The sequence below is a fragment of the Colossoma macropomum genome, unplaced genomic scaffold (assembly GCF_904425465.1).
Source record: "Colossoma macropomum unplaced genomic scaffold, Colossoma_macropomum, whole genome shotgun sequence".
Taxonomy (NCBI): Eukaryota; Metazoa; Chordata; class Actinopteri; order Characiformes; family Serrasalmidae; genus Colossoma; species Colossoma macropomum.
In genome coordinates, this window is record NW_023494794.1 from 17,577,341 (window position 1) to 17,603,463 (window position 26,123).

At 38.8% G+C, this 26,123-nt stretch overlaps 1 protein-coding gene across 4 annotated transcripts in view; it reads right to left on the minus strand.

Moving 5' to 3' along the window:
* Positions 1 to 26,123, minus strand: part of atp2a3 (ATPase sarcoplasmic/endoplasmic reticulum Ca2+ transporting 3) — a 130,971-nt gene that overhangs the window by 38,776 nt on the left and 66,072 nt on the right. For all 4 annotated transcript variants that reach the window (XR_005007753.1, XR_005007752.1, XR_005007751.1 and 1 more), the window contains exons 6-8: positions 16,404 to 16,484; positions 14,189 to 14,274; positions 10,326 to 10,790 (exon numbers count right to left, since the gene is read on the minus strand). Coding sequence is in view for 1 of the 4 variants with exons in the window: in XM_036580438.1 (XP_036436331.1) it covers positions 10,326 to 10,790; positions 14,189 to 14,274; positions 16,404 to 16,484 (632 nt within the window). In the remaining 3 variants the exon portion in view is untranslated. The remainder of the gene's footprint in view (positions 1 to 10,325; positions 10,791 to 14,188; positions 14,275 to 16,403; positions 16,485 to 26,123) is intronic.

The following is a 26,123-nucleotide window of genomic DNA, read 5'->3' on the forward strand; positions in this document are numbered from 1 at the left end:
GACGCAGAGTTTTTCGCAGCAAAAGCCGTTTAATTTCAACTCTAATTTAACTGACTGTCAGCCCTATACAATTAAACAAGAACTCCTTAATGAACGTATTAGTGGACAGATAACAGGGCAGCACTTTATACTGTTTGGTAATCATTATCACAGTATTGGTCAGTACAATACTGATATTACAGAAGGTTTCAATATGCAAATAAAACTGTTTACTCTGAGGCTTCTGACCAATCAGACTTTCTATGGATGTTTTGAAGAATCAAGCTGTTCACATGATCTAACAAATGTAAGTAATTAGGATAAAATTTTTTAAAGTTTATTATATAAAACACAAACAAGGAGACAGACAGTTAGTGAAGCCTGATTTATCACTAAAGAGAACATGTTTCCACTGCTCCAGAGTCTAGTGGTGCTGTGATTTACACCACTCAAGCCAAAGCTTGGCATTACGCACAGTGATCTTAGGCCTGTGTGCAGCTGCTCGGCTGTGGAAAACTAATTTTATGAAGTTCCCAATGCACAGTTATTGTGCTGATGTTGCATCCAGAGGCAGTTTGGAACTCTGTAGTGTGATTTCTACATGCTATAAGCTTCAGCACTCAGCAGCTCCACTCTGTGAGCTTGCATTTTCAGCTGCTTTGTGGCTGAGCTGTTGTTGCTCTTAAATGCTTCCATTTGACAATAATAGCACTTATAGTTGACTAGGGCAGATCTAGCGGGGCAGAAATGTCACTGTCAACTGACTTGTGGTAAAGGTGGCATGCTATGACTGTGCTACACTAAAAGTCAATGAGCTCTTCAGTACAATCAATGCTACTGTCAATGTTTGTCTATAGAGATTGCAAGGCTATGTGCTTGATTTTATACACCTGTTAGCAATTAGTGTGGCTGAAACATCTGTAGTAAAAAATTAGGGAGTGTCCACATACTTTTGGTCATATAGTGAAGACAAGAGAGGCAGGCAGACAGATATTAGAAACCTCTATCTCGTGGCTGAAGGTAACTGGTAAGTTTACAGCAGCAACAGACAGAGCTGTGCAAATCTTAAGCTTATGTATTATAATAAATGTAATTTTGTTTTATTTGTGAATATTATTGTCACCTAATGCAAAGAAATCCAAATAATCTGCACAAAGCTTTTATGCTGGTGCATCAACACACTAGAATAAAGAGACTATTAAAGTGAGAAGAAATATGCTATTTACACAGACACACAAAAATGCTATCAAGACACCATCACACACACACACAGTCTCACACACACACAGTCTCACACACACACACAGTCTCACACACATACACAGTCTCACACACACACACACACACACACACACACACACACACACACACACACACACTGCTTGAAACATCCTTTGAAGCCTTTGGCTTTCCTGATGTCAGCAGTTTACCAATAGCAAAGTGGCAAGAGTGCAAACAAAGGGAAAGGAGGACAAAAATAGGAAGAGAGAAGTATGCAGGCATCCCACTGAAGCCGGGCAGAGGAAAAGAGGGACTGAGGCAGGACAGCCACGAATAGAACACTACACACAGATCTTTCAAACCTCCAGCTCAGGGGACGTGTGTTCTAGGTCATGCTTTGCCTAAACTCAGTTTCAACTAGTGGCCAATAATTGCTACACATGAACTAACAGTTAGTGCACACAAACAGTAACAGCCTTTATTACAAACATACTTATTTTTATACAATGACAAGATAGAATAGGATAGGGTTATTACTTATGACCCATATGTATTATACTGTACATAAATGTTTGTTTAAGTACACCCCAATTCCAAAAAAGTTTGAATGCTAATAAAAACAGAAAGAAGTTATCTGTAAATCCACTTCTGCCTGTATTTAAACCAACATAGTACAGAAAGTACTGTTTGGACAGGGGCCATTTAAGACTAAGAACATTGTTAATGCTCAGAAAACATTTTAAAAGAGGTGATGCAATCGTGCTCGGGTATAAAAAGAGCACCCACAAACAGCATAGTTCTTTACGAGCAGAGACCCGTCCAGACTTGCCACTTTGTCACTTTGCCTTCAGCAAGTAATCCAGTTTAAAAACAATGTTCCTAAATGAGTGATTCCAAGAATGTAAGCATTTCTACCCCAAACAGTATTTACCATCAAAAGATTGAGGGAGTTCAAAGAAATTGATGGCACTGCATAAAAAACAGGTATGCTTCTGTCATGGATATCACAGCATAAGCTCTGGAATACACTGACAACTTGTTGTCAATAAACAAAATCTTATGCTGCACTCACAGGTACAAGTTAAAACTATATCGGGGTCGGCAACCCAAATGTTAAGAAGAGCCATTTTGTCCTTTCAACAAAAATCAAATCACCTTGGCAGCCGCAACATTTCATGTCCATTTTCCATCTTGGCTGTAAATATGTCTCAGTATGTGCTGATGTACTAGTACAGGCTAAAAATATAATACAAACAAAAATGCAGACACACTTTGCTCTTCTTTAAGCTGTAGCCGCTTTTCTTGCATCTCCGGCAGGAAACTTTTCCACAAAAGTAATAAAGTTTATTGTAAAATGTCTCTCAACGTTTGATTCTTTTACAAGGCTGAAGTGAGCTTCTCAATCGCCAGCTTCTTGTTTGAATCTTTCCGTTCCACCTTAAATGGTGCCTGAGGTGCCAGAATGCAACTGCGGCACCATTTATGGTAGAACGGGAAAATTCAAACGAGAAGCTGGTGAGTAAGCAGCTGACTTAAGCTTCTTCTAAAGCTGACTTCTAGTTGAAGATTAAACATATCATAGTTAGGCGAGATTGTTGTCGTTGCTATGGTCTGAGCATCATCTTCAAGGTTAAATGTTGGTGAATTAGCAGTTATAGGCTACATTAACTTCAGTGTTTAAAACCTTTTATTGTTAAAACTGTGTTTGAACGATCAGAAGAGCTTTGTTTTACTGAAAGGACGATTATTTTATTTTTACCTAAAAATCCAATTCTGCTGTGGAGCCGCAACAAGGCTGTAAAAGAGCCATACGCGGCTCCAGAGCCGCATGTTGCAGACCCCTGGACTATATCTGACTTTTCTGGGCTCAAGCTCTTCTGAAATAGACTGAAAATCCGGATGGTGGTTTTGAAAGTCAACCTTTTAGACTGTTTATGGAAATAATGGGCGTCGCATTCTTAGAGCTAAAGAGGAAAAGGACCATCCAGAATGTTACCAGCATAAAGTTCATAAGCCAAGGTCTGTCATGGCATGGGTAACCAGCACATCTGTGTATGCACCATTAATGCTGAAAGATATGTACACACTTGGAGCAACATATGTTACCTTCTGGACAATGCCTTTTACTGACAGCTGCAAGCTGCATTCTGTACATCACAACAGCATGGCCATGTAATCAGTGCACGGGTGCTAAACTGAAAAATGTGGTACATTATCAAGTGCAAACTACGACAACGAAGGCACAGTACGGTTGCACAGCTGGCAAAATGGCAAAAAAACTCTGCTTTTAAAACTTGAGCACACTGGTCATCAAATATCATTACAATATTAAGCACCAATAACATCAAATATCACGTTTCAGTATAATACAGGTCCGTTTTTATTGGTATTTCACATATTGTTCCTTCTTCAAATGGAAAGGGACTACCATAGGACCACCACTGACCAGATACTATTTGTAGATATTATTTATTATTTGACCAGATATTATATATATATATATATATATATATATTATTCAGTATGGCAGTGACACTGGTGTGTGTGTGTGTGTGTGTGTGTGTGTGTGGTGCTGATACAAGTGTATAAAGCACAGCAGTGTTGCTGAAGTTATTAAACACTGTGTCCAATTACCGGCCACTTTATTAGAAACCTCAACCTCGTGGCTCCACCGTGCTGGTACACAATTTTTCAAACAAAGGCAACACAGTGTAATTTGTCTGAGCACAAAATCATGTGCTAGCACTACATACAGTGCTAACGTGAGTGGTGAATGGCAGGGTGTGTGTGAACTGCAGCAGTGCAGGTCTTGGAGCTGGTCAGTGTGTGAGATCAGGGCCAGTCTCGTATCGCAGCAAGGCCGAGGTGAGTAAATATTTACACCTGCGCAGTGGGACTCTTTCCGGAAGGTTCCAGGCACTCGTGGGAGATTAAGCAGCTTTCTCACACAGGGAACTCCCTGCTGTTAAACACAGAGAGACCTGCGGCACACACTCTCACACACAGGCCTCAGGGCATTATGACAGGTAGGCAACATTCCCTCACACATGAATAAGCACAAAGCATGAACACACCCATATCGCACACACAGGTTTGTTTTCGTACCTTGTAAGGACACTGTGTCTTACATATGACCTGCCCCCCCACTGTCACCCTCTACAGGGAACCCACTCAAATTGCTAATTTTAGTGTAGAATTTATATTTATTTGCCAAGTTTAACTGATTGGAGAACAAAATAAAAATAATAATATATAATAATAAATAAAGAAAAAATAATATGCCACAACAGGCCACATTGTGTTTATATTTCTAACATCCAGTAAATTCAGCCAATAAAAAGTAATTGTGCACTAAAATGTGCAGATCTGTGCTCTCTGTAGAGGATGTTTGTACTTATTCTCACTTAGAAAACAACGAAACATGTTATTTCACCAGTGGCGCAGTCTTTAAAGGCATTTTCTGGACCGTGACTGTTTTTGCTTGTAAAAACACCATATAACATTCAAATGTGAGGGCGGAGGATTTGCTCTTTCACTAGATAAAAAAAAAGTCCCATCATTGTAGGTTGCCACTGTTTTCCCACGGATTTCTTACAAAGAGAGGGCATGTTTTTTCTTGAGAATGCACAAAAACAAACACACATGTACATACACGTGCATGCACACACACACACTTTTTCCTCTCAAAACAGCTGAGAAACAAAGACAGCACACTGGAAATGCCCTTCTGGACTGAACATGCATTCATGTCTAGCTGGAAAAAAGGCAAAAAAAAAAAACAACAACAAAAATGTGACTTGAAAAATTCAATCACGGTTTTCAATTGAAATCATAAAGGTCACATAAGTTGGGAGTGGGACAACAAACGTGCGTGCGAGTGGTTTTCTGATAAACGAGGGAAAAGGAGGGAGAGGCATGGCCAAGGGAAAGAAAACAAAGACTTCATTCTGAGAACTCAATTCTGCCTTTCAGAAATGGCATCAAGGAAAAAATGTATCATTTACAGTGGATCAGAAGTGCTTCTCACAGGCTGGTAGCTGGCTTAAGGTCATTGTGTTTTCTCTACTGCAGCTCATTTACAGAAGAGCAAAATTCTGAAATAAAAATACTCTCAACATGTCAATCTGTCTTCACAAAGACACACACACACACATGTTACAGACGGAGATGGCACAGATCTGATACCAGATACCAGTATTGAGTCGCTATTAGTGGAAATTTCTGAATGGGATATCTGAGGGAAGAAGAAAAGAGTGAATGTGATCCAATGCTGTAACAAATCTGTCCTGAGATATTAGTTGTATATTTCTTCCTGTGGGGTAGCAGAGTGTTTAAGTAGTAATGATGGCCTACTTTTAGACGCAGATCTTAACTGAAGAACTTCAAGTAAAAATACCTAATTTTAAAGCTTAGTAGGATTTAAAAACAAATTATTGGATTGGTATCATCCAATACTGAAGATTTTAATATCATTATCGGTCAGCATTGTAGTGTTTGAGTCTGTAAATTAGCGGTCCCAGTCTTGTCTCTGTCTAGGGGTAAGGTGGACTCTAAATTGTTCTCGAGACCAGCCAAGTACAACGCCTCTGTCTGAGGCTATTTTTTCAGACCGAGCACGAGTACATTTTTTTAAGTACATGCCGATGCAGATACCATAATGAGTAAGTTAGTAAGTTGTTAGTGTAAATGCGTGCAATGTACTTTAACAGTTAAATCTAGCTGTTAAACAGTTCAATTTGAATGCATTAGCTAGCTATCCTAAATGAATTAGCTTGTGTCAAAACCCTTCTGTCAGTGAAGTACGTCTCAAAGTCTCTCTAGCACAGTGACCAGCAGGAATCACATCCAATTACTTTATGTTTGAGTCATTTATTCATCAGCGCAGAAGTGTACAGTAGGCTTACATCACATTGTATCAGGTGGTACTGAATCTTAGTATTGGTACACTTTTTGAGTATGATTAAATGAGCTGATACCTGATACCACTATCAGCATTGTTGGATCCCTAAAAATTATATTTAAATAGTATAACTAATGCCGGCCTTACACCAAACGCCTTTCAAGCGATTTCACTGTCGCAGCCAAATATCCATGTCGGAATAAAATCACGAGGGTCTTGTTAGAGTCGTGTCACACTCGCGTCATCTCGATCGTTTAGTCTAAGGTGGTCAAGATGGTGGTCTTAATTCAGTCTTTTTCTCATCTTGACGCTGCGACAAAATCAACCATGTTTAATATTTTCGTAAGTTTTAAGTCTTGGCTCATGCAAATAGTGACTTGCCAGGGGGCGTGCATGAGTGCTTGCGGGCGAGCGCAGGCGCGTGGCGCGATAGAAAGAGAGAGAGAGAGAAAGAGAGAAAGAGAGAGAGAGAGAGAGAGAGAAAATGCAGGCGGAAGTGCCTGAAATCTCTGTAAAAACGGCAAATCTGCTCCACTTCAATACAATAATCATATTAAGTTAAAATGTAAACTGACTGTTTTAATATTTAATATTTACAGTGGTTTCTTATTTTGTTTGTTTGCTTCTTATGGTTTAGTTCATAACACCCAGTCAACAATGGTGATTCGCTGCATGTTGTGTTGATGTGTAAATCTTTATATCAAATTTAAAAAGTAGCAGCACATTTTACAGGTTAATTAAAAGATTCTGGGTGACGATCTGTCAGAGTATACAGTTCTATAGTGAACTGGGCTGAGCCTCAGATCTTTACACGCCCAGCCAACGTATCTTCCCATCTGTACCACTATAGAGTGGAAGGAAAAGTGTTTATCTGCTTGTAAATTTCCACCGGGCGCATGATGGGGAATAATCCCAAATCTAGTTGCAGTCTTGTAAATAGTGACACTGCAAGATTCCTAGTCTTTGCAAAATCATAGTCTGTGACTAAAAACGTGACACTGTCTTTAGACGTGAGAGAGTGTCAGACTTCAGTCTTTCAAAAGTCTTTTCAAAGTGTTCTAGTGTATGGTTAGCATAAGTGAAAGTAACCCAATTTCTCAGTGTTCAAAACAGCACTGCATTTCAATTGTGTGACTTGCAGGTGGCAAAACCAGGCCTAGACCAGCAGTAGTGGCAAAGGTATATTGCCTTACACAGAACAAATTTTTACCCTTTTTATTTTGCTAGTTCAAGTGTCTGACCATATTAGGGATGACTCATCATACCATTCATGACAAAACTCTTATTTTCCTATAATCTTCCATCAAAATTAAATGACCGCTTGCTTCCAAAATGTCAGAAAGTCATCACACACCAGTAGGCACGGAAGAATAATATTAATCAATCACCATCCCCAACCCAGAGCATAAGCTCCACCCCTCTCTGCCTGTGGCTTCCAAGACAGATGGCAAATGGGAGACCCTTGGAAGAGACTGAGGAGAGTATCAGCGATACAGTTTAAAATTTCGATACATCATTTCATCATCATGTCAGCTTTTACTGTACTGTTGCACCCTTAGGGATAATACAGGTAAGACTGGATCGGATCATAACAGATGACGTGTAGTTGGACTCATTTAATGTTACGACACGAAACACAGAGTAAACTACTCGAAAAGACTACAGCAGCAGAGCTGAGGCCACTGGAGTGAGAGTGATTATTTTTTTAGCCAGCATTTGGCAGGTTTGTTATTTCATCTTCTCTCTTGTCTTTTGCTTCCTGACTGGTGGGTTTATTTGCCCTTCTGCATGCCGGACGGAGAGAGCCGGCCCTGAACATCGTTAGTGTTGCATCATCCAGGTGTACACAGTGTTGCTGCTACTGGCAACCCATCAAAGTCCATACAGCAAACATGGCAGCTCTGTAGGGAGTTTCCCAGCCTGTGGAACCCACCTGTCAGTGCTCCAAAAATAACAAAGCTGTTGAAAGAAACAGCTCTGCAAGCAGCAGGGGCAGATTTTGGAGATGGACTCTCAAAGCGAATGGAAATGAACACAGTAACTTGGCCTATGGTTTATGAAGCGCAGGTAATCAGCGCTTAAAGAGGCTAAGGCTGAGAAGAAATACATAAAAGATTTTCCACAATCTTAATATCCAAAAGCTAAAAATCTATCTACACACCTTTGTTGCACTCATATAACATAATACAACCACAGAAAAAAACACTCACTAGAACCATTAGGTAAACAATTAAAGGAAAGCTAAGCTACAAATTACATATCTTACATTTAACCCTTGCATTATGCAACAACCGTCCTCTGATCTAATGAGCGAATGTCACCAAAACTGGCCCAAAATGACTTGGAAAAACGTTTGGTTCCATTTACTTCCCTTAAAAGTAAAGTATGTTTCTTCCTTCTCCTGTAAAGTTGTCATTTTGAAGATACAAGGTTTTGTTCTGACGTGCGAAATAATGGAATAATACACATTTCTAACAGTATACTTAAAAACATTTTAGATGCTTAAGTAGACCTATTTTTGTAGAATAACAGTGGCTTATTGTTATGTGATACGCCTTCACTTTTAATAAGAACCATATTTAACAACCAAAGTAAATCTGAAATCATTTTATTGTGCAAAAACACTGCAAACACTAGCCCTGCTCGCCGGGCAAAAGCAGTGAAATGTTATTTCACATCTTAATTTCTATAATGCTGAATTCCTTCTTATTTGCCAGCTTTTTATTTGAATTTGCCATTCCTCCTTAGATGTAGCAGTAGTCACATTCTGGCAAAGAAAGAAGGGCCATTCCTTTATGTTCACTGCCTCGAAAGCAAAGTGGACTACTTCAGATGAAACAGACCAAATAGTGGAAGGTGATCGAGACACTGCTTTAATTTTCATTTGAACAGGCCAAATGGACTAATGTTAATGTGGTTTTACAAGGATTGTACGCTGTATTATCTGCACTCATTTGTGGTATAATGGTTGTGACTGGTTCACCTGGTATACTGAGGAAGAATATCAACCAGTATACCAGATGAACCAGTATTCTACCCACTACTGCTAGACAGTGCAGATAGCAGACTGTGTGTGCTATCTAGTACCACATATAACTATAATGCATTTTAGTATTGTATCTATTATAGTGTATTGTTATGTTGTACTGTTATATGTAGCACACATGTTGCCCAAAGAGTCTTGTGAGCAAGCTTTTTGGCTTGCTTTTGCATCAGCATGAAGACAATAATGTTGAACTAAACTGAACAGGGCCTACACAATAGATCAGTAGGGTGATAATATTGGTTGATGTTTATGACCTGCCGTATTATCAGTTTAGACAGCAATTACTAGCAAGGTCTTTTGGCTAGCAAGTGGGATCTGAACTGTTTAGTGCTCAATAGGGCAAAGCCTTAGATTGTTGTGCCAGTGGGGAACCCGATATTAGACTCCTGATTCAACTATATGACTGCAATACAGGCTAAACCGATATATCAGAACACTAAACACCAAGAGCATCAAAAATAAATACAACCCTAACTTTCAGCATGAGAGAAGCATCATATCACAAAACAAGACACTTTTATGAACAGAATTAATGAGAGATAACAAAAAAAAAGAGGTAATAAGCAGAAACCAACAACGCAAAGAATTCTGGGTAGCTCCACCTACAGTGCTCCAACATTTATAATATTTATAACTGTAAGTTTGTGCTGTTTGAGTTTAACAAGTGTGACTAGAGACCTGACAATCACATCACTCAGTAAAGCACTGTTTAAAGGCTGCATTATGTACGTTTTGGGGATTTTGAAAAAATGTGGAATTGCACACACCATGCAGGACAACATTTTCTAATAAGGACCCATTCCCCCAGTGGATGAATCTTGAACGCTGAAAGAGTATTCAAAGAGAACATTCAGCTTATTTCGGTCATTGTTGTATACTTACCTGGTTAGCTAGCTAGGAGTAAAACAGCACTTTGTTGCCCAGCTAAACTGCCTTATCTGTAAAGCAGCCCTCTAGCAACTGAGATGTATTCCACTTTTAAAAAGTGACCGGAGAGTGTACGCTGAGTGTGCAGGGTACTATTTCGTTAAATAAAGATCATTCTTTGGAAAGTTTTTTTTTTAAATCAAAATACTGAAAATCTAGAAATTGAAGCAAAAATTGTAGACTTGTTACATCTGTAGTCCTAATAGTACAACAAAAAAGCACTAAGAAGACCAAACAGTCTACTTCACTTACCCTACACACAGACATCTGGTTGGTGGTCAGAGTGCCTGTCTTGTCGGAGCAGATGACAGAGGTGCAGCCCAACGTCTCCACAGAGGGCAGTGAACGGACGATGGCGTTCTTCTTGGCCATGCGGCGGGTGCCCAGGGCCAGACAGGTGGTGATGACAGCGGGAAGCCCCTCAGGGATGGCAGCCACTGCTAATGCTACAGCGATCTTGAAGTAGTAGATGGCCCCGCGGACCCAAGAGCCGCCGTGGACGGGGTCGCCAAAATGGCCGATGTTGATGACCCAGACGGCCACGCAGATGAGGGAGATGACTTTGGAGAGCTGCTGGCCGAACTCATCCAGCTTCTGCTGCAACGGCGTCTTCTCCTGCTCCGTGGAGGCCATCTGGTTACGGATTTTGCCGATCTCTGTGGAAACGCCAGTGCAGACGACCACGCCGATGGCACGTCCTGCGGCTATGTTGGTACCCTAAAAAGGAAGGAGGACAGACGTAAACACAGACATACACACACAATAAGATCATACATAACAGTACTGACCAAAAATCAGAGACCATCTTTTCATTTTTTTTAATTTCCAATCAAAACAGGCATTAAGCCCAAAAGCAGAAAAACATTTGCTACTTGCAAACACCCCAAAGTTTATTCTTAGAAGTTGGTTGCATTTTCTGCTTCGCACAATCCAATAAATCCTTATGGCCTCTTACTCGAACAACTCAGATGTCCAGTTTCCGAGTTCTAATGCAATTTTTTTTCTTTTCTGCCTATTTCATTTTTTCAGAAACATCGTTTTGATAGCTACACATCCTTCCAGATCCTTTTCAGGCTGGATGAAACAGGTCAAAAACTTTTCTTTTAATAAGCTTTTGAACTTCAACTCCTGTTTATTTTTTGCCCATCGTCCTTTAATGTTTCCCTTCATTATGAAAGTGGATTATTTTACATCTAATCTCTTTTAGCCATTTTAGATGCACATGAGAAAGAAACGTGCAAGGCAACTAAGGTATGTTTGGGGAGCTGCTTCTGTGAATGTTAGGTTTTATGTAATCTGTTAAATACAAAATATTTATTTATTTATTTTTTTATTTTCCTGACACTGCGAACTTGCACTTTATGACGGTTCTGACTGGAAATGAAATAAACAAAGGGATGGTCTCTGACTTTTGTACAGTACCGTAGACTACCATTAAAAAGTTTGTTCAGACTAATTTTTACTATTTTCTATATACAACAATAACTTCCACAATGTAGAAATATTATAAACTAAATACCAAAAGGTATCTTCAGATGTTTTATTTAATATTTCCATTATATTGTGAAATTATGGTAAATAAAAATCTGTAATAATCTATATACAATATCTTGACAACTTATCTGCCTTCAGATTTAATCACCACTTTTAAAATACAAGGTATTTTGGATAATAAGTTCATTCTAACTTCATTTTTCATTTTCTACAGCTTTCACAGTACTTTTAGCATCATCATTCTGGACATATCCAACATGTCTCGCCCATGGGGGGCCCATGATATTATTTAGCATGTTCAGAGTTGAACATGACTAATGTATTAGAAGCAGTTCATAAATGTTTATGCAAACTTGATTCCAAATTTTGGAACTCTAGTTTATTGCTTTAGCTCCAAAGACCAAAGAAAAAAGGGCAAAACCCCCTTTTTAGGCCTTATTTACGGTCTTTCCAGATAACTTTGTAGGCTTGGATGGAAACAACAGCAAAAGAAATTCCTCAGCTCCATACACTTACTTTACATAATGTGACCTGGAAACTTCATTCACTTGGGCATAGAGTACTTCAGCTGGCCATAATGTCATTAGACAGCGTTTTTCCAGGGGAGTCTATCGTTTAAAGGGATGATGTGTTGGAAAATGCATAAAAGGCAGGCTATAAAAAGCACATCACACAAGTACAATTTGGTTTAAGGGACTAAACAGCTAAACAGAGGCGCACTCTATTCCATGCGATTGCACGGGCTGAAGTGATTAAAGTGCTCCGAAGGTGTTCCCCAGCCATAAATAACCCTAATGCAATCTAAGTGGACAGAGGGTGGAAATCCTCCTGCGTATCCTGTGTATTTAGACTGACTTAAGCCTTGTATTTATACTATACCCTAATGCTTTCTGCGAACAGAACAGGGTAGATGGGGCAAGAGAGAGAGAAAGAGTGAGAAAGAGAGGCAGAGAAGATGGCATTTTGTAATACAGTTGCAGTATGCAGGATATGAGAGTGAGTTTATGTTTGATCATGACAATATGAGTGGGAGGAAGATGTTTAAAGAAGAAAAACATTCAGGATTAAAGGGCATGCAGGACAAAACTATCCAACCAGTGGGTCATTATTATATTTGTACAATTTTTTATGTTTAAAAAACAATATTTGGCCACTTCAGGGCCCAGAAATAGCCTATAACAAGGCATGAATAACTGACTGGGCCAGTGAGGACAGTGCCTAGGGGCCTCTGACTGCGAGGGGCCTTGGAACCACCCTAGACTACGAGCCCTAGGGTGGTTCCAAGACTCAGGACAAACCACTGGGGCGGTTCAAAACTCAGGGAAAACCACTGCAGCTATTAAAATCTAATGAATAAGTAGCCCTAGAACATAATAATGACTAAATAAATAAATGAATGAAGAAATGTTATCTGTCCTCAGCCCTCCGGTACTGTTCTTATTTCAAGATGTACATTATATCAACTTGATGAGATACTGTCGCAATTGGTGCTGCGGGCACGACTTCATCTTTTTTTTAATTGGTTCTAATATACCTATATTTGTTTGTGTTTTCCAGTTGCTTTATTATTAAGGGGAGCAGGCAACCAGGGGCCTTGCAAGACTATGATCCATCCCTGCCTACAACTGTATACACCTTCGGCACATGGGCTGCACAATAACTCGTATTAAAGTATTAAAGTGATGCAATGAGAGCGGTAGAATGTAGCGTTAGAATCCCAATAAGTGCTTCCCTGTGTTGGGCTTGAATTCTGCTCTCCCCCTTGGAGAACAAGTAACTTAGCCATTCAACATAGACTGTACTGTAAAACATGTAAAGCAATAATGGCAACTGCCACAACACACTAGCGCCTTCATAAAGAGCATAAAATTCACATAAAATCATCACTAATTTTTTTTTTTTTTTTCATTTTTTCATTTACACACAGCTGTTCTACGTTATGCGAAAATGTTTTAATGATCGGACTAAAGAAATGATCCAAAGTAGCTTGGAATTAAATTTCTTCATATTAACTAACTATTAAAAGTAAAGAACATACCATTTAAAAAAAATTGTTTTTCAGACAGCGGACTGAAAATTATTTATGTTTATTTATTTACATTTATAGGCTCGTATTTAATTAAAAACACACACACTTATTTATGTTTGTAGCCTACTTGCAAACACAAACACAAAAAGCTGTTTAGGGAATCCTGAGTGTTTTTAGACTGAAGCACCTCATGGAACCCTTGTTCTACAGGCTTTAAATGCTCCACAAGGGGGCAGCATTAGGATTCAAATATCTTTCAAAGCTACCTGTATTCTGTTTGTATATTTTTTTGCTGTTTGCTAAAGGAGTGCCTAGTTAGACCTCTGTTTACATAGCAAAAAAAGAGGGAAGCAACACATATACTCCACCCATAAAATAAGTACACGTATGACTTTACTAGGCTCAAATTATTTTACTGTTCAGTTCTTCTGAACAACTTCTTCACTTCTGCGGCCCCCTCACCACCCCCACTTCCTAATACGTTATAGCGTATCATCGTAAGAGACTCTCGAAGTGCATTCATGTGCAAACACACACACATACACTCTCACCCCTGCACACACTCTGCTCAAAACAGGAAGGAAGTGCTTACAGAAAACAGCATATTCTTCTTATCTTGATTAACAGCTCGAGGGTCCGGCACAGGATCTGTGTGTTTGATAACTGATACAGACTCGCCTGGTAAAACAAAACACAAAAACAAATAAAAATGTAGTGATATTTGCCATTTGGACAGTGACACATGCCCTTAAATGCAAAGTAATGAAGCAGTTGGAAAGGCACATTAGAGTTTACAGTGAAGCTCTGATAACAGTTAACTACACCAACAAAAGAGAGTACGGTTTAAATGAAATAAAATGTAATCCAAAAGAGAATAACAATTAGTAATAGAATTAATAATAATAAAAAGAATATTGCTATTTGATAAAGGAATATGCCAGCAATTTGCAGCCTAATCTCTATCTTTTGCATGTGTAAGGTATTGTTTATAGTCACAGACTAGAGCTGGGTGATACTGATACAATTCACAATTCACAATGTTTTCCAGAATATATCCCAGTATCAGAGAATATTTTGTTGGAATAAGTTTATATTGATACAGTTGATGAACCCATGTGCTTGGAGTACAGCGACTCTATACAAAAGAATGTCTTAGAAACCTGATGTAGCTTGGTTTGCTGGAACTGTTTTGTTCTGTTTTCTTCTCTTAAAATGGCACCAAATGGAAACTTGCTGTGTTATAAACGCTAACGCATGAGTAAAGAAAGCAACCTGGACAGCACTGTTTTATGGGCCTTATATCATGCATACAATGTTGATTATTTATTAAATATATTGCTAAGATAACCACTAAAAGTAAAAAAAAATCCCAGAACGATTATAGACAATTTCCCTCGATTTACAAAAGAACAGAAAACCTCTTGACTTAAAAAAGACATCTATAAAGGTTCCTGGTAAAATTATATGTTTTGCTGATTTTCTGACTGATAATAAGTTAACATATCCTTAATAGGAAACTTAAATACGGCATTTTTCTGCAAACTGTAGTGCACAATATCTATTTATTTAACATACTGGAAAAAAACTGATACCTTAATATGCCATTACTTTTGCATAGACCACATTTTATGTTTCCCTCCTTCCCCAATATGTTAAATTCAACAAATAAACAGTGATTACAGAAACTAACAGGTATTAAAATGTGTTCTTTGTAGAGGATGTTTTCTTTTCACTTGGAAAATCAACAAAATCTGTAATTTGTGCCTTGCCCAGGGGTCGGCAACATACAGCTTTTACTGCCTCCTTGCGGCTCCGCAGCAGAATTAGAGTTTTAGATAAAAATAAAATAATCCTCCTTCGTAGTAAAATACAGCTCTGCTGATCATTCTAACATGTTTTAACAATAAACAATCTTAAACGCTGGAGCTAATGTACATCTGCTAATTCACAAACCTTTAACCCTGAGGATTGGTGCGCGGACTGCTGGTCACCATAGAAACACAGACAACAATCTCGCCTAGCTAGTATCTAACAAAAAGCCAAAGAGATAACATTTAAGACGAACCTCGACTGACTTCTTTGCATTTGTAACTTATTTTTAATCTGCATTGAGAAACTGTCAAATACTAAAAAGTAGCGAAGCTGAAGTCAGTTTCTCTTCAAAATTCCCCGTTTCCAGGGGAATGGTGCAGCAGTAACATTCTGGCGTCTCAGGCACCATCTAAGGTGGAACAGGAAAATTCAGACAAGGCGCTCGAATGAGCAGCTGACTTTAGCCTCGTAAAAAATCGAACACTGAGAGACGTTCACAGTTTACAAGAAACTGTTCTACTTTTGTTGGAAAGTTTCCTGCCAGAGATGCGAGAAAAGCGGCTATAGCTGAGCTAAAGCTTAAAGCAGAGCAAAGTAAGTCTGCGTTTTTGCTTATATTATGTCTTTTAGCCTAAACTAGGACATTACCACATACTAAGACATATTTACAGCCAGGATTGCATAACATTACTTCAATGAAATAAAAAAATTGTGGCTCCCAAAGTGGTTTGATTTTTGTTGAAAAGACAAAATGGTTCTTCTTAACGTTTGGGTTGCCGACCCTTGGACTAACATTTTGCATATGAATGTACAACAGAAGCTGGTGGGCAGATGCTTCAACAGGGTTTTTTTACATGGGAAAACTTCAGAATAATGGTGGTCTGTGGTAATCAACCTTGTGATACAGATGGAGCACATGAAGATTAGGCTCAAAAACACTGGAGTATTCCTTGAACTAGCACAGCCTAGTTAAAGTCTAAAGAAGGACCCTGTACCTGTGAGGATGGACTGGTCCACACGTAGAGTAGTGGATTTAATGGAGACGATTCGAATGTCAGCAGGCACCTTGTCACCAACTGGAAAAAGAAACAAGTATATAAGCATTTCACAGTGTCATATATAAGATACCATAAGAGTCCACTGTTCAATGCCACATATAAAATAGATAAGAGCCAACTGTTCAATGTCACCAACATAGCATCACAGAGCTTTTGGTGAAATTGGCAATTTCCATTATATATATACCATTTATGTGAATTGTGTAGAATTAAAGAGGTGGAAAAAGATTAATATGTGTAAATTAACGTTATTTGCCAACAAAACAATAAGCTACCACCTCATTTGTGTCAGAAACTGGTGTAGAACATGGATTTCTGGAACTCCTCTGAGATATAAGCAACTGTCTACACATTAAATCGCAAAATGATGATCATCAGGGTTCAAGCATGAAGTGCCTTAAGGAGCCAGCACAGCCCTTTTAGAAAGAAGAACACCACTTACGGGCAAAGATTTTTGGAATGGGGAGGCGATATGGCAAAAATATCATATCATGTCACTACAAGACACTTTCATAATATGCAATATGTTTCATGTTATTTTGACAAACAGACACAATTCACTAGTAGCGTCACAGCGTTACAAACAGACATCAAAAATTAAGAATATATTTTTATTCAGCGTTTCACATACTGCACTGCTCTAAATCCGGTTACACAGGACTTATTATGATCTCTTGGTAATGAAACATGCAGTTGTTCAGTGCTCTCTGAGTACTGATGATTACTGAACACTAACTGATTTTATATTAAAGGGGCCCATGTATGTATTTATTCCCTGAGATCTTGTTATGACGTTTGTATATTTTTACTTACCAAAAACAGTCATAATTTATTTCTGAATGGCCATTTCCAACCTCTCTTTAACCCTTAAAATTAGACAGGCTGTTTAGTTATTATGCCTTTAAGACTGATATATGCAAATGAGCTCTGTCCTGACTGGCTGTCCTATGTATCATACAAAAAGCAGTCCAGGTTAAAACACTCCTTATAACTTCAGCATGAATAGACGGGGCTAAACTGCTGTATAGGTAAGTATATGCATATGCATTGTTTTTTCATGACATCATAAAAATAATGAATTAAAAATGAGCTTGTGCAGCTTAGCTTCCATATAAAGGCTGTATGAAGTGAAAGGTAAATTTAGAAACTAAGGATATTTACATACTACATCAAACTTTTTTATTTAAAAAAAATAATAATTATACAGGCCCTTAACTGTTGTGTTCTAAGCTACAGCAATATTTTGAACAAATCAGTCAAAATACCTAGAAAGCATGTGATTTATACCAGTATAGCTGTTGAACACACCAAGCATAAATGACTCATCTTATGTTTTTCTAGTTTTGTGAAAAAGCATAATTTATTTTTACATGACCATTTTCCAGCCTCTCTTTATCTTAATTAAACAGGCTGTTATTGTTACTGTGCCTATAAGACTCAAATAAGATAAACAGGCTTTGTTCTTATTGGCTTCTCACAGCTGAAACACTCCATAAAAGTTCAATACTAGTGGGTGGAGTTAAACAGTTGTAAGCTGAAAAGGTGGATATAAGTAAATATGTTTAGGCCTGTGACATCACAGAAACAATGAATTAAAACAGACTGTTTTAGCAGGACAGTTTCATTATATGGACTGTGTGGACTGAGAAAGTGAATGGAACATTTAACAGTAATTACATATTACTTTATAAAAAAAATACAAACAAACTTTGGAACGTTTGTTTTTCCGTGATATGGGCTCTTTGTCAACTCCATCCTCTGGAGCTGCCGCCTCAAACCAGCTTATTCTAGCATCTTACTTACCTGCCTTATTACCCCACTTATCGGACTGTTACCTCACTGATCCCTTTCTCTGCCACTATACACCCTTTTAACTGCTGCGGCACTCAGCACTTTAACTTTAGACCCATACTTTGCACAATGTAAGGTTTACAGGTATGACTGTGTGTGTGTGTGTGTGTGTTTGAGTGAGTGATGGTAGGAATGCATGTTTTATTTTATTTTGTTATATTTTATATTTATTTTATTTTATTCACTACATGTAAATGTCTGTCTGGTACTGTGCACTGTGAGCTCCTGTAAATTCCTTGTATGTGTAAGCATACCTGGCCAATAAAGCTTGATTCTGATTCTGATTGATTAATTATTCTTCAGCATTCCATGTTTCGCTGTATAAAACTTCATTTTCATGTTAAATCACTAAAATTTTCTTTGAAGGACCAAGTCTTCAAGACTCCCCTACAGATAGCTGGTTTCTGAACTTGCCAAAGTAACATATACATAAAAATACATAGAACATAAAAATAAAAAAATGTTTAAATCAATCTCAATATGCTATTTGTGAAATGTTCAGCCTTGTGATTTCATATTTTACTGAATGAAAACATATCGATAATAAACACACTGAAACTGAAAATTATGGAGCTCTCTGGATGTATTTATTTGAACTGTGGACCCATTATGGCCCCACATAAAAATATATACAGCAATATCTTAGACTGGCCACTAGACGGAAGGCAGTCAGAGGTGATATTACATGGTTCATTTAGCATTAACTGAAACAAACATGAAGCAGCTAGAGACAAAACAGAACGTTTTTTCAACCGTTCTCATCCCAGAGGGGTTCTGAGACACAAAAGACAAACAGGAAATAAGACAGGAAGAGCAGCTGAACCATCAGTAACCATCCAAAACCTTTGCTCTTGCGGCCGTGTTCTCTGGATGAACACTCTGATACAGCGGATCGAAGCAGCCGGCGCGAACGCACAAGCCTGGAGGCAAAGATGCTGCAGCATAACGGAGACACCTAACCTGCGTCGAAAGACAAACAGCATGCACACAGCCACGACCGGTCAATTCCAAGCTGATGAGGACACGGTCACTTCGGGGGATCAATACTACGCCTGACTGCTACATCAAGACACAAAAAAGCGACTCCAATTTTAGAGAGAGAAAAACGTGAAGGTGGAGACAATCAAGATTGGTGTCTGGGAACAAATGCAGTCAATATCTGTGTTACTTTCACTTTTTCTATTCATTTTTCAGTATTTTGTGTATTGAGAACCATTTAAATGGAGAAGAAGGAATACCCTTTCTCTCTGATCATGCCAGAAAATAAGATTTCAGAATTTTTATGCATTATTTCAAGTCAACTTGACAAAATAGTCCTTTTTCTTCTTTAGTTGTTTGAGGGGGAACAATAACTTTCCTCAAGGTCCTGTAATTGGCCTGAAAGTCTGAAACATCTACAAAAAAAAAAAAAAATTCACACTGCAAACAAACCAAACCATGGTTCAGTTCGATCCAGACCATGACCACTTCTTTTAGTCCTTTAGTCTGGACCGTGGTCCGAAGCACCTTTCACACCTGCAATTTTGGTTCAGACCAAAGCACGGTATGAAAGCACCTTCAGCCACTTAACTAAACGGGGCTAACATTAATGTGGTTTGCAGCATTTATTTGTTGTGTTATTTGTGCTCATTGGTAGCACAGTGGTATAAAGGTTATGGCAAAACTCATACCTGAGGAGGTGAACCAGTACATTGTCCACTACTAATGGGGGGTCTTATTGCTCTGTAACATGACCAAATTAACAAAAATCAAACTGGTTATTTGGCTGCCCTGTCCCACGTCACATTTACAGGGCAGCTCAGGTCAAAATGTGCAGTAACGACACTTCTTATCACTTCAGTGTGAAACTGCTGTAGGATGAATGGGTGGTCATTTGTAAATGGGTTCACAGTCGTGACATCATAACCATTTTGAATTCACAATGAGCTGTTTTTGCTGCTTAGTTTCCATATATAGATTGTATGGACTGGGGAGTGCAGGGTATGTCTTAAAACTTTAATGTTCGCATAGTTCATCAAACAGTTATTTAAAAAAGGCAAGGAAAATTCACTGTTCCACGATATGAGCCCATTTAGATAAGCTCCATCCTGCTGCTATTTTAGATCTGTACTCTTGCTGGGATAAGTTTCCTACTTTTGATCTCTCCAGATCTCATCCAGTCCATCGACACTTTTCCATGTAAAAAAAAAATTGTTTTAACCGCTAAAACTTTGGGCAAACCATGACGGAACCTTCTGGCTAGGTCTTTTGACAGCTCAGTTTTCGTTCTGCTAGTGGCAAAGTATAATATATTTGGAAACGTGTTAATGATCCATAGCCTGGTGACTAGACGTGTCAAATGTGTGTTCATTAGCAGTGTTCCATCTCCCACTGATCACAGGTCAGGCCTAATGATGTTTCAGAGTTTTACAGATAGGCTTGTTACAATTAGGCAATTTGAATAGGCAATTATGTAGCCATTTCAACACCTTTAAAAGAGATAGAGGAGCCTAAGGGAAAAGCCGCAGGCCAGGCAGGGGCTGCGAGTGAACGCACGCTCTTTTCTTTCAGGTGAACTATGCATCTAAACAAACAGGCAACACCTGGGATAACCTGAGGAATCACGCATCTGTAGGATTTGCTATTGGTAGCAACTTCCTGGTGTGATCTGTATCCTGATAAAAGTGTCATAATACATACCACGATCTGTCACGCTATGATGAGCATCGTGATGCAAGTAACAAATTACAAATGCATCCCAATAAGTGAGTCTGGAACCAAATCCTGAGAAATGAATGATTTAGAGGTGCATGTTCATTATATAAAACAAATTCAAAGCAACACAGGTGTTTCATCAGCAGAATTTTCATCAATATAGAGAAACCTGTTATTGGCCAACTGATTGGTCAGGGCCTAGACCTTAAAGATGCTAGTAAGGCGATTGGAAATAACAAAACTTCAAATCTTAATGATATTAGGGAATTGTGATTCGTTGATCCTTATCCATGGTTAGGCTCAAGTATTTCAGACTGAATGACGATTGACAGTGGTATAGCCATGGCAATGTCCAGCCATAGCAATAGTAGAAAGCATTTTAGTTCATTTTTTAAGCTTTAATTTTCTGGCAGAGGTTGGACTTTCAATCTTTGAGAGATGTGGCTAATGCAAACATCCAAACACCACTGTCATTGCGGCTAGCTGGATGATAGGTGACAAATCATTCAAGTAACATGAGTATTTGTCAGGTTGGCAAGTTCAACTAGCCAACAAACTATGCAGACAGAACTTAGTTAATTTACTTGCACACACTGCCCAGCAGCTCAGCATCCAGTGAAAGCAGACGGATGGAAACTATAGCAGTGGAGCTATCAAGCTCCACTCCAAAGGCCAGCAACTTTGTGTGGAATTGCGGAGCTGACCATTCATAAAGTAAGCACTGCAAATGTGTTTTTAAAAAAAAATTGTTTTTTATTGAAGCCATGCTTGTGTTTTTGTTTTTAAAATAAGTGGTAGGCAGTCAGTCACAACAGAAGAGACTTTGGTTTGTGTTTGGGATGGAATTGTGGAAAAGAATCACTGAGAATCTGCCCTAATTCCTGACTGGTTTGAGGGATCACTTGACGTCAGTTTTTTCCAATATGGTCGTGCCCAACTAAAAAGCAACTGAGGAAACAAAATGGCAAAAAGCTCTCAATCAAAATGAACAATATTCTTTTTTTACTCAGCATTAATACAGAAGTCTATAGTTAAAAGCATAAACAGATTATAGAAATAAAACGGACAGCCCCTTTTAGCTCTAAGTGATAGAAAAGTGAGATGTAAAATGCCCAGAGAAAGAAAGTCTACTCTATACATCTACCTCCCACTCGCAATGCTCTCCGTCATATTCTTGTATAATGCCATTATACAAAAAAACACCCTCCTTCTCAAATGGTATTTCTCAGCCTATCTTCTTGTCTCTCCTTTCTGTTCAAGTCTATTACTTTCTCACTCTTCTGCTTTCTCTCCTCAACCACACAGTTGTTTATTCTACCCCTTCTTAGGCATGCCCCCAGTCCATTCAGCATGTTCAAAATGCATGTTTCAACCCTTTGGAGGCTTCTCTGGGTGGGCGTATGGGGGCGTAAGAGGGGCAAGGCTGCCCCCAAGTTCATCCCTCCCGCAATCTCCGTCATTCTGCTCTCTGTTAATGTCCTCTTTAACTCACACAGACTCTTTCACATCTCCATTTTCGGCCTTCCGCCTGCCCCCAGCCTTCCTCCCACCAGCCTGCCAGTCGGCATGAATGGCTTCAGAGCCCATCTAAATGCTAATGTGGCCGGCTCGAGTTATGGGACTTCTGTACCCAGCTAGAACAATGCAGAATGAGCTAAATATACACAGCCATTATGCATTTGTGTATATGTGTGTGTGTGTGGTAGTGGTGGTGGTGGTTTGGGGGGGGGCAGTTGCATCAAATGCTCAGAGACTAAGAGTAGTCTTGGGGCTAGAGAAGTGACTTTGAAGTCTCAGCTCTTGCAAACGCAAGCAGACTTTTTTTGAAATGTACAGATTAAGGCTGTACAATAATATTGTTTTATAGTTATCATCATTCTGTCCATTGTAATACTGATATTGCTAGGGAGGTCATGATTAGGACTGGTTATTGCTTTTATAGAACCGACTGAATTACTTGAATTCTACTGAGAGATGAATTTCACTTCGTAAGCAGTTAGATTTATCAGCGTCAGTGAGTCAATAAGCATGTTTCTTCCAAAATCTACACTGCTGATTGGTTGTGTAAATTACATTCTGTATGCAGGTTATTCATGTCAGCACTTTTTGAACTCAGTAAGCGGTTCATTGTGGTCCGTAAACCTGCCCAATTCCAGGGCCTTGTGCTCATTTTTGGTTTAAGCCATATCCATGTTCGGTTTAAATTAAAAAAAAGGATTGTTTAGGAATTGGTACAAAGTCATGGCATCTGTACTGATATTGAAAAAGCTGAATGGTAACCTACACTACCCATGACTACTTGATTCCTCAATTTTACTTTCTGATCTTTCTTATAGTGGAAAAAAAATAAAAATAAATACACACTTACATGCATTTTTTGCCTCACAATGTTAAATACAATCCTGTGCAAAAGGTAGAGACTACCATTCATAAATTTAAATTCCTGTTTAATGTCTATTATGTTTAAGTACAACCCTGTTTCTAAAAAGTTGGGATGCTGTGCAAAATGTTAATGAAAATGGAATGCAATTATATGCAAATAATGCAAACCCGATATATATAACTGAAAACAGTAAAAAGTAAATATATTAAATACTGAAACTGAAAAATTTTATTATTTTTTGAAAATGTAAGGCCATTTTGAAATTGATACTAGCAACACATTCCAAAAAAGTTGGGACAGGGGCATGTTTACCACTGTGTTTCATCACTTCTTCTTTTACCAACACTCTGTAAGTGTTTGGGAACTGAGGAGACCGACTGCTGTAGTTCTGAAAGTGAAATGTTTTCCTGTTCTTGTTTGATATAGGATTTCAGCTGCTTAACAGTTCAGGGTCTCCTTTGTCATATTTTTCATTTCATAATGTGCCAAATGCTTTCAGTGGTGACAGGTCTGGACTGCAAGCAGGTCGGACTCTTTCACTCTGGAGCAAAGCTGTTGTAACACATGCAGAATGTGGTTTGACCTTGTCTTGCTGAAATAAGCAAAGCCTTTTCTGAAAAAGACGTCATCTGGATGGCAGCATATGTTGCCAAAACATGTATGTCATTCAGCATTAATGGTGCCTTCACAGATCACTCATGCCAGGCGCACTAACGCACCCCTATTCCATCACGGATGCTGGCTTTTGAAGTGTGCAGCTGGGTCCATGATTTCCAAAAAAAATTCAAATTCTGATTCACTGGACCACAGGACACTTTTCTTTTTCAGCTCAATCCACCGTAAATGAGCTTGGGCCCAGCTCATAGTAGAGTTTTAACTGTATCTTAAACTATGTTACATTACTGATATCACGTAGGGATTCAGCAGATGATTAAGTAAAGTGCGAGGGCTAGTTAAGTTCAGAACATTAATAACTACACAGAGAATACAACATTAAGCATTAGTGAGGGATGCTGTCACAGTGCGAGATCAGGACTCAGTGATCGATCCATGTACACACACTCAACCACGTGGAGAGCAACCGTGACTGACTTTTCCAAAACAGCTAGAAGAACCAAAAAACAGAGAGAGAATGAAAGAGAGAAAATATTTCTTTCCAGCTTTTCCATGTCCTCAGGCCCTCTAGAAAATCCCCCACCATCTCCTCAGGACTTGTAGAGCTACAGAGATGTTTTCCACGTCAGGAAAAAAAAAAGCCAGGGGAAAGTTCCACTGTGGACGGCAGGATGGACACTGGGGTAAGCAGAACAGTGGGGTAACCCTGGCCCAACACCGCTGGAAACTAAACGTGTAAATAGATTTATACGTACACTTACCACTTACTCATGGCTCTTTCAAAAATAACCACAGTGGTTTCCAGCACCCCCCTGCTTTGCTAAAGGTGTGCCAAGCGTTCCATTGGAAGGTGCATGTGTGGCTGTGGGACGGTCCTGAGGAGGTCTTAGCCATTTGTTTTGAGTCCCCGTCCTTGTTTTAGTTACAGATTTGTAACTGCCTGCTTTTAGAATACCCATAACTCCTTTTCTCTTTTCTTTCCACAGCTATTTTTCACTCTGCCTCTCAGGGTTTCACTCTCTGGGATGTGAAATGCAGTAATGTCTGTCTCTCTCTCTCTCTCTCTTTTTATTTTTTTTGCAGTGGGATGTCGCCTATGTGTTTGTGTATTTTTTGATGCCGCTTAGCAACAAGATTATGTCAGCAGCAGTGGGGTTTGATAGCGAGAGAGAGCCATTTCAGTGGATGGAGCTGACAACACCTTCGTCCCTGCCAGCTTTCACATTCACTCACTCTCTCTCCCTCCATCTCACTTTCATTCACACTTTCAATCATCCTCTTGCTTTCTTCTCTACAGAGATGAGCTGGGCTTCTTTAAAGATATAGAATGCCAACAGTGTGTAGAGCTGCATCAAGGCAAAAAAAAAAAAGGGTTACTTTAAAGTATCTAAAATCATGGTGTGACAATCAAAGCACATTCCCATTACACTTCTGTTTTTATTCCAGTTCCTTCTAGTGTCAATTAATAGTGTTAATTTCATTAAGTAGAATATAAAATGTAAAAAAAAAAGAAAATTAATAATAAGCAAACAAAAACATTAGATTGTAGCCTAAGTTAAAATGAAACCAGTGCTGGGTCAAAGTAACCTAGTGGCAAGCTATTACTGCTTTTAATTGATATCAGAAATATTTTACCAAGGTGTTATTAATAATAGTAAAAAATTAAGATGTGACTTAAAATTGGCTCCTAACGTCAAAATTCTAGGAGGAATTAAATTAGCATATCTGCATGAGATTTGATTTCACTCCTCACCACAATAATATGATTTTTTTCCCAATTCACTAATAGAAGGAACTAGTTTTACCAGTAAATTTAAGGGTAACTGATGATCTAGACTGCTGGGTTATTCATGTAACCCAACAATGCTGGGTACAGTGTAACTCAGCCCTGGTTTATAGATATGACCCAAATTAGGCTCTTCTTAACCCAGCATTTTTTTTAAGGTGTAGTTTCCCAAACTGGTTTCATTTATGAAAAAGAAACTTTAAATGTAACAGATACTTGGCAACACCATGCTGTAAAAGGTTAAGCCTATGTTTCATTTGTCTTGGAGGCTGGTTGCCATTCACTGTTTTTGGGGTTATCACAGTATCCAGGGAGCAGCAAAATCCAA